General features: G+C 41.8%; 1 protein-coding gene across 1 annotated transcript in view; it reads right to left on the bottom strand.

Moving 5' to 3' along the window:
• The window catches only part of tacr1a (tachykinin receptor 1a), a 57,088-nt gene that overhangs the window by 14,721 nt on the left and 32,801 nt on the right, over positions 1–9,566 (bottom strand). Inside the window, exons 3-4 of the mRNA XM_023397611.2 lie at positions 3,774–3,924; positions 1,162–1,358 (exon numbers count right to left, since the gene is read on the bottom strand). Coding sequence (XP_023253379.1) covers positions 1,162–1,358; positions 3,774–3,924 — 348 coding nt within the window. The remainder of the gene's footprint in view (positions 1–1,161; positions 1,359–3,773; positions 3,925–9,566) is intronic.

The raw sequence follows: 9,566 nt of genomic DNA, 5'->3' as shown, positions 1-9,566 counted from the left end.
CAATGTCCATCTTTCTTGAAATTGTCTGTGTTCGTCATCCACTTTTCTTTTACGTTTGGAGAGCGACATCTTCGGCTTCTTCTACTACTAACTTTTCTTGTCTTCCTGCGCTTCTCGTCGTCAGCACTTCCCTTGAGATCATTTTTAATTTTTTTATTAGAATTGTTTTTATAATTTAAATTGCACGCGAAGTTATTGTCCTAATTGTGGAAAACAAATAGATAAAAATAAACTTGAAGTCCCAGTTGCATTTCATTTTTTACGTCAAGTCGCAGACAGTGTAGGAAGGCCGCGGGCCCCTCCTGGCCGTATGTTTCAGACCCCTGCTTTAGCCTTTATTAGAGACGATTTGGAAAATAACCAGAAATGAAGGAGAAAGATGTCCAACAAAGATCCCTGATCTGACTAACAATGGTCACAGTCAGATGGACAATGCATTTTAGGAAAGCTCCCTGTTGGAGTACAAAGCACAGCTCATTGGGCTCATCCACTGTAAATATTGAACTGGTCATTAAAGATTGAATAGTCAACTCCTCCCATGTTTGAATGGTAGTTCCAATTTTGAATAAAAAGTGACAGCCCTGCAGTGTACTGGAGAATAACTATACGCCGCTGGTTGGCAACTAGCTGTGTTATAGTGCAGAATGTGTGCAGAGTGTGTAATGCTATGTTATTGTGAAATGTACATTATTCAGGACTTAGAGGCAGCAGGAGGACATGATGTAATTGGAGTTTACATAAACAGCAACAATAGCAAACCAAAAATTAGAAAATATCTTGTTTGCGTCTCTTATCTAATATCATCTCTACACAGGAAGCACAATATTGTGTGTAGGTCACCTGCATTTTAGTGGCCAACACACAATCACTGTGGTAAGGCACATGAAGCAGAGACTACTAGATTTCTATTACGCTCTCAGTCAAGTATATGAAACATGAACTGTTGTATGAGCTGTGTAGACAAATGGAATAATTGAAAGAGAAGTGTGTCTGTCTCATGCAGCAGGTGGACAACTGGAAAAACAAAGTCCTCCATAGAAAATAAAGACCTGGTTCATCTTGCTATAGTTCTGAGTATTTCAGAATTTGCTGTAAGTGAATTTGTGTGTGTGTGTGTGTGTGTGTGTGTGTGTGTGTGTGTGTGTTGGTGTGCTGACTCACCTGTCGTTGAGGCAGCAGTAGATGATGGGGTTGTACATGGTGGAGCTCATGGCCAGCCACATGATGGCCAGGTAGACCTGCTGGATGAACGGTTCCTCAAACATTTCAGGGAAGTCCTGGTGCAGCAGGAAGTAAACATGGTAGGGCAGCCAGCAGATGGCAAACGTACACACCACCACGATCATCATCTTCACCACCTGTTGGACACAAGACACAAGCACCACGTTGTCTTCATTTTCTACTGTTTTGATTACCCACTTTTTTTTTTTACCCACAATTCTGTATTTCACCAGTTAAACCTGCATCAGAAAGGCTAATGGGTCAGAGTATGACAAATAAATAAGTTAAAAAGAAATTTCTTTACTGTTTATTGTCAAAAGACATCTCAGTACGATGAACCTGTCCTAAAAAGTATAACATGTAATTGCCTCATTATAATGTATAATAAATGTGAAAACCTGTCAGAGAAACCCATCAATCACTGAGTGAGTCTTAAGCTTGTTTTGGTCATCTTTCGATGAGACTGCTGCCCTGCTTTGATTGTCTCCTTCGAGGACTCAGCATTCATCTTCGTTGCTATAACAAGCCTCTCTGTCGGCCAGACAAATAGCAACAACGCTGTCCGTTCAGAAAAAGCTCGGTAGCTTTGAACTTTTCATCTGTCAAATGGGAATAGACATGCACATACACACTTCATTAGTGCTGTCAATAACAGGCGGTGCTCACTGACAATGAATGAAAAAATAATGCACATGGACATATCTATGACACTGGCTCATTAGAGTGGGAGGTGGACTGGTGTCCTGCAGAGGTAATATAATCAACTATATTTTTAAAAATGAATATGGAAGACCAATTATATGAAAAATCTAACAATTATGCTTTAGGTTTTTTAGTGTTTTCGCAGCTTGTTTGTTCTGAAATGTTTTTCTATCAACCACCAAAGGACCAGTGGACAGGTGACTGGGGAATGGAGCTGAATATCTCAGGGGGAACAGCCTGAGGACCGGGCGGGACGGAGCAGGATGGCCCGATGGTAGAAGAGCTGAGAATATCAGCCGATTGGTCTGGAGGCTGGACAGACAGGCGGAGGCAGGGAAAGGGGCAGCACTACTCTGGTGGGTTGTGGCAAAGGCAGGAGCGAAGGTTATCTGGAGGTCAGGAGGTGAGGAGGCTGTATCTCTGGATGACGCCGAAGTAGGTGGGCTCACTCTGGAGGCCGGCAATGAGGCTGGAGGTCCAGAAAGGGAGCTAGCTGTCTTGGAATCAGGCTGACAGCTAGCTATTGGAAGCAGGCTGGTGGAGCTAGCTGACTCTAGAGCTGGCAGCAGGTTAGTAAACACAAACGGCTGGGAGACAGGCTGGAGTTTAACAAGGCTGGGTGTTTTCTAGTAGACTGGGGGGTAACTGGCTGGGAATCAGGGATGTTAACAAAGTCCTTAAGCCTGTCAACAAATTCTTTAACCATGGGTTTTTTGACATTTCCCTGCACACGCTGCTCAGAACTGCTTGTTAGTATTCTATAGTATTATAAAGATGTGTCTGCTGGGTCCATAATTGGTGAGTCCAAACTGTTACAGTTCAATAATCTCTTGACCCAAATGCAGACACGACGATACTTTAATGATGAAAATAAACATGAGTTGACGGGCAGGCAAAAAGGCAGGAACAGCACACAAAACACTGAATAACAAGCACACGAGGAACTGACAGGGAGGGCTACACAGAAATACATGAGGAAGGAAAGGGTAATTGGGAACAGGTGAAACTAATTACGATGGCGCAGGCAATCAGAAAGGTGGGAAACACACGAGGCAAAGTAAAATAACCAACACACACACAAAGTAAATCATTTCAAAATAAAACAGGAAAAAGGGCAGAGCACGGCACAGGGGACCAGGAATGTCACTACAAAATTGCATTGTTGTTCATCCAGTAGTAAATGAGACATGAGACAGATGAGACACATCTGGAGCAAAGTGGGGGACCAGCTCATGTTTCCATCTATAAACTGTGGTTAAAAATAGATGAATGAAGAAACAAATGAATCAAAGCAATGCGTAAAGTGAAGGAGCAATGTGAAATACAGAGAACTAAAGTAAACAGAATGAAAGAGAGTAAGTGGTGTCAGCGCTCCAAAAACAAATATCAAATGTTCACAGACTGACCTGCGGGGCTGATGTAATCAGTGGATGAGACACCTTAGTAAATATGTCTGTGTTAAACCTCATAGGATTCTCATCTTATATTCTAGTATCAGAAAGGCTGCAATGTCTTCATGAGGAGAGTATTTAAAAAAAAAATGCAACACTGAAGCTGTGAACACACCTGACAAGCAGGGACCATGAAAGATGGCTGAAAAAGTCAGAAACAGGTAGAGGAGGAGAGCGGATGGTGAAAACTGAAAGTGAAGAGAGACTACAGTTTGTCTGGGGAACCTCCAAAGACCAGAGGAGAGAGGGATTCAGGTTCATGTTGCTTTGATCATTTCATCAACGGAGGGTCTTCCTGTTCAGGGCTGCAGCGTATAAAAGTGAGCCCACGTGACACGGTTGGACTAATCTGAATGGCAATCTAAAAGCTGTGGCCCCGCCATGTAAAGTGCGCGTTACCTTGCGTTTGGCGGTCAGCTGCTCCTTGTAGCGATCAGAAGAGTCTCCAGGGATCTCACTGGCCCACAGGGTCAGTCCCACCACCAGATAAGCACAACCCATCACCAGCAGAGGAAGGAAGTAGATCAGGATGGCCACACACACATAGTACCTACGACAAGACATACATACATATATATTTTATAAATGGGTTGCCTGGAGGAAAAACAAGGGCTGAGCTGTAGGAACCCCTGCCTCCCCTACAACCTGAGCATAAGTGTAAGCTGCCCCCCCCCCCTAACAGGTTCAACAAGACCAACAGAAGGTTGAGGGAGATGTCAATCAAAACATCCACACCTTGAGAAGCACTTTTATTAGGTAAATAATTACATTTCATTCAGCAATCCTCAAATAACCTGGTTATATCAATGCAATGTAAATGAGAAAATCTTCTTTCGTCTAGTTTTACGTGACTTCAGAGGAATGTTTCGAGCATTGTTCCTTGGCCTTGGGCACTGACTCTGGATTCGAAGAGGATCTGCAGCAACATGCATTGACATCCGGAGGTGGGTAACAAAGTTGATAACGCTGCATTGGTGCTCAGGTTATATCAGACAAAACTATTTGTAGGGATTGTGGAGATTATTATGTTATTTTGTCTTGTTTTGTCCTCTGCATTTTTTCTGAGGTGTATATAATAACTGCCTAAAATAACTCTACTTTGGTGCTGCAAAAATATTGTAGACCAAGATCACAGACTTCCCCATCTGATCAGCGGCGGCATTGCTTGTGTGTGTGTGTGTGTTTGTGTGTGGGTGGAGTGAATGATCTTTAGTCAACACAGTTGTTCTTTTTATTATGTCAGCAAACTGGACAGGCAGCTGAATCCACCGCAGCGTGATACAGGTTGCAACAGACTTTTACTGCTTGTTGTGCATTGCCTTTCAAGGCATCTCTTGGCAGCTGTAGTACAGCTGCGCTACGTTACATACACCAGCTAGTTAGTTTAACTTGAGTGAATTAACTAGCTAGCTGGCTAATATTATTGCCATCCATCATATGTCGGACTGATGAACTTTCAAGTCAGTTTATGTAAAAGGTTGAAACCCATGTTAAACCCCTATATGTTTTTTTATTTTCATTACAAGATTATCCCAGTGGAGGCCGGTAGCACTTCTACATAGATATCAACTGAACCAGTGTTTACTTTCGTCAGTGACAGATGAAAATGAAACGACTGCATCAATCAAAGCTCAGGTTGAGGAAGGAAAGAGTTACAGGACAAGATGAGGAGACAAAGAAAAAGAAAGGGAGAAGGTGATGAAGAGCAGGTATATAAAAAAAAGGGAAATCTAAAATCAAATCATTATGTGCTTGTTTTTTGTCTGACAAGATATTTATTCTTCTATTTATGTTAGATCATTTCACTTGTGTTAAGTTTATTATTACTTAACTTCAGGCAAGTGAAAGCTTCCTGTTCTGTTGGCAGATCATTTTGCGTCTTTTATGTAATATTTTATTTTTATTGCATTCCATTTTATTGCTTGTTTTTTCTTGTTTTTGAGAGACAAGTTTTTCGCAGTGCTGAGGATGGGATTAGCATTATGTTCAGCACGAACAAAAGCTAACTGACCTGATCACATTCAAACAACGTGGGCACAAAGATATACCACAGAGATCTTCTTTGGTAATTACAGTGGAACCCATGCGCTCAATTTAACTTCACAACAAACCAAGTATAATTATAGTGTCATAATAAAGTATTATTATTAATTAGTGTATAAAACAACAAGCTGACAAGCTCTTGTTATCCATTTTTTGCCTTCAAACCCTCCCTAGCTTTTTTGCAGATGTCCTCAAGAAAAAAGAAGAGGGGTCAGCAGTACTACAGTCCAGCACCGGGCCTACATCTAGCATCTTCAACACAGAGAAAAAACCTTTCATTAGAATCCATTCATCAAGCGCTCCTCCACGATAACACAGAGAACAACCCATTCCTCCATTAAGAGCTCCATCCACATCTTTCAGTATTTCTGGTTTTTATTAGGACAGTTTCTTTGTGTTATTTGAAATAAAAAGTTTTAGATCTTGCTCTAATTTGTTATACTTATTATTACACTTGTGTACCTTTAGCTTTATCTTGCATGTTATGGTATAGCCTTAGATGCCTTGTTTATAAAGAGCTACTCCGTGGCAAATCGACTCGAGGTGGAGGTGCATGTATGGTCACCTCATCATGATCTGCCCCTTGTAGTGACTTCATGCCTGGGCTCTGTTTAATTATTTCTTCTTTTATTTTGAAATGACTTTACCCATGTCTTTGTTGTTGTTTACTTCCTGCGCCAGATTGTCTCCCACCTCTTTGATTACCCGTTCCATCCTAATGTGTTGCACTTGCATCTCGTTACCTCCTCTCCTCCTGCATTGAGTCTGTGTTCCTCTCACTCTTTGTCAGTGTGTCTGCTTGTGTTTCCTGTTCAGGTCCATCTGGTTGCCCAGAGACTTTCGAGTTTGGATCATCTGGTTTGCATCCAGTTCTGCATATGCCTGCTTGTCTGCCAGCCAAAGTACCTGCAACCCTGTCTTTTCATTAATGTTCCTTTATTGCATTAGCCTCTGAGATTCTGTATTTGAGTCCATCCCCTTATGTTCCTGACTTGGATCCAGCACACCAACTCCATTCACCTGGGAGGACTTTGACATGTTTAAGAACACGTTTATTGGTGCATTCGCTCAGGGCGCCATACAAGCTAGAACTGCCTCAGAAGCAAGGGCCACATAAACATTGATCCCTGAATCTGCCCATCACCACAGACACTCAGCTGCAACTCTGCAGCCAAACGCCATGATTGACACCCAGCTGGACCCTGAGTTGGCCACCCGTGCTAACATCCTGTCTGTTCATGTATCAGGGGTCCCACCTAGCAACTTGCCTGCTCCTGAGCCTGTCCTAGCCGACTTCTCATGTGTTCCTGAGACAGCTGATGCCAAAGCTGCTCCCTATCTCCAGTTCGCGGTCTGACTGACGTTCCCGGTTCCTAGTCAGTGATCCAGCCAACAGCTGCTCCTGATCTCTCATCATTGGCCTACTTCTGGCATCCAGTCTGTGGCCTGGACAACATCTGCCCCTGATTCACAGTCACCAGCCCATCCGCTTTCGTCCCTGTACCAGTTCCTTAGCGTTCCTGTGCATGTTCCTAGTATTCCTGATGTTTCTGCGTTCCTGTTCCAACTTACTGGATTACCTGTTTTTTGGATTCCTCTTTCTGCTTGTCAGTTTATCTACTTGTAAGCCAGTTTTGTTCATTTATTAAAGTACCTTCATTGCACCTACTTGCCGTGTGTCTTACTTGTGTGTCTACATTTGGGCCCTGAGATCACTGACCTGTAACAAACCTCAGAAACATCCACACAATCACTTTACATTCAGTGTCAGTTCATTTCTTCTCTCACTAATCCTTGCTTCACATGTGAAAACTCAGACAAAAAGACAGGCGCATATCAGTAAAAGCTCACATTTGTGGCTTGTTGGATGAAAGTTATGTCTTCTGTTGGTAATAATCAATCTCATGTACAGGCCAGCAGCTAATGTTGTCATTCTGAGAAACACTGCTAAAGAGAAAGTTTGCAGCCTGATCAGAACAGTCCATTTTACCATCAGGTATCTCTGTGGACGAGCTTAAGCGACACACTTTCCCTTGAATGCGACAGATCAGCTTTCTGTGGAGTGCATGTGAACTCTTTTTGAGTAAGCAGGTTATTGTTGGTGATCCAACTTGTGTCGCAACCTGTGACAGTGAGCCAGCATGTACAACACCAGGACCCTGAAACTGCTGTGGCATGTCAAAATGCATTCTGGGAAAAATACTTATTCTTCTATCTTAATCACATAAAATCTTGACTGTGTATTTTATCAAGGCTCTTTAAGATGTAAACTGAGACAACAGGCTTATCATAACTGTGGGTGTGCTCTTCAGATAGGAACATTGCTAAATGGAATTTTTGACTGAGTGAAATAGTTTGATTATGGAGGAGCATTAAAATGCTTTGTATAACATAACAACAGGAGACAATGAAGTAAAGTATATATGCTCTTTTAATCTTCACCAATTCAAGGTCAGATGTTCACATCACATATGATACATCTTTCATCTTTTGTTAGAGACCCACTCTGATGAAAGTTTTTAACCTTGTTAACCTTGTTCACATGTCTGTTTTTATATGATACAAGACCAATCATAAGTTAAATAAACAGTCAACACCGTGACTGAGTATTTCCACAGTGCAAATGCAGTGAACCAATGACAGTCTCAAAAACTGGGTTCAGACAGCCTTGGGTTCATATGCCACAAAACCAAAGGATCCAATCCCATGAACCTGCAGACTGGGGTTGGGTATGAAGCTTGATCTAGAATTGATCAATCAGGAAGTAAGCACAGATAAGTTTTTTTTTCTTATTATGTTAGACAAGGAATTAATCTTAATGTTTACAAATGTGTCTGGAGGGGGACCTTTTAAAAACAAAATATTGATTATAGAAACTTTAAGTAAGGATTTGGCAAAACACAAAAAATAAGTGCTGTCCTTTATGCAGTGCCCAAAATGTTTATTTTAAAGGCAATTCAGTGGCAGTGGGCACAGTGTCCTAGTTAATAGAAGGCCTGTGAATCAATTTTCCTGCCTGCCATCCTCCCCTCGCCCTGAAGCACTGACGCAGCAAGTAGTAAAATAAAAAGTTACTCATTCGAGTCGAGCTGACTTAATTATCATTAATGTGTTTTCCAGAGGAATGTAGAAGTGATCTTGTTTTTAACATGATGTGAGGGGCAGCAGCAAGACCTCTGCTTCAATTACTGTCCAATGAATCTAAACCCTTTAAGAAATAATCAAATATGACAGTTTCAATATCTGGCTAATGATTTCCTAATCTATCACAGACACAGTGTTTGATCTTGTTAGCGCCTGTAAAGTGTTTGAGCAGTAATATGCCTGTTAATATGCTTTATGTTAGAACATATGTCTGTCTGTGTATAAATGTGTGTGTATATGTGTGTGTGTGCGCATTAATGTCCATTAAAATGTGGAAAATGTTATAAGATGACTCTGAGCTGGGTAGAGTGAGTGTGTATATTGTGCGTGACTGTGTTCACACAGGGATGACCCCCTGACTCCAGCATCCACCAAGGGACAATGTGTTTTCCCCTCTGTGAATGTTGCAGATGAGCCGCACAGGCCACTTTCTTGGCAATTAACTACAATTATGTTAATCCCACTGAATACCCAGGAGCACAGGAGCTTTCATCAGAGTGAAAATGAGAGACCACACACACACACACACACACACACACACACACACACACACACAACCAATCATGCTTGTACTCAACTCAACCTCTTCTTCTGAACTCTTTCATCCAAATCTAGTAAATACTATTAACCTGCTTCTACACTGAGTGCATGTAAAATATGGAAAAAACAGAGCGTTGTGCTTATTAGATTTGTCCTTTAGGAAGCTCTTTGTTCAGGAAAGTAGTAAAAAACAGAAAGGCTCACACAGGTGTTTTCAATCGACCTGTGCTCAGGTTGAAGTTGGGTTCAACCATGCTGAGGATCACAGGATGTCATGTTCTAGTCAGGATGATACAGGTGAAACCTATTCCACCTCAAAGGCTCTGTCACACCAGCATTTCATCAGCAAACATTTGTGTCAAAATGAATCACTTTCGGGGAATTTGCGTCGAGGGCAAAGTAAATCAGGGCTGAGTTCAAGTAGATTTGAACTTTGGCATGGAACTTTGTGCTGTTGTCCAGTGA

This window comes from Seriola lalandi, unplaced genomic scaffold, assembly GCF_002814215.2.
Source record: "Seriola lalandi dorsalis isolate HSWRI2012SDOR001 ecotype SW California unplaced genomic scaffold, Sedor1 jcf7180002054883, whole genome shotgun sequence".
Classification (NCBI taxonomy): domain Eukaryota; kingdom Metazoa; phylum Chordata; class Actinopteri; order Carangiformes; family Carangidae; genus Seriola; species Seriola lalandi.
Note: the sequence above shows the minus strand (reverse complement) of the source record. Positions and strands in the feature narration are given on the sequence as shown.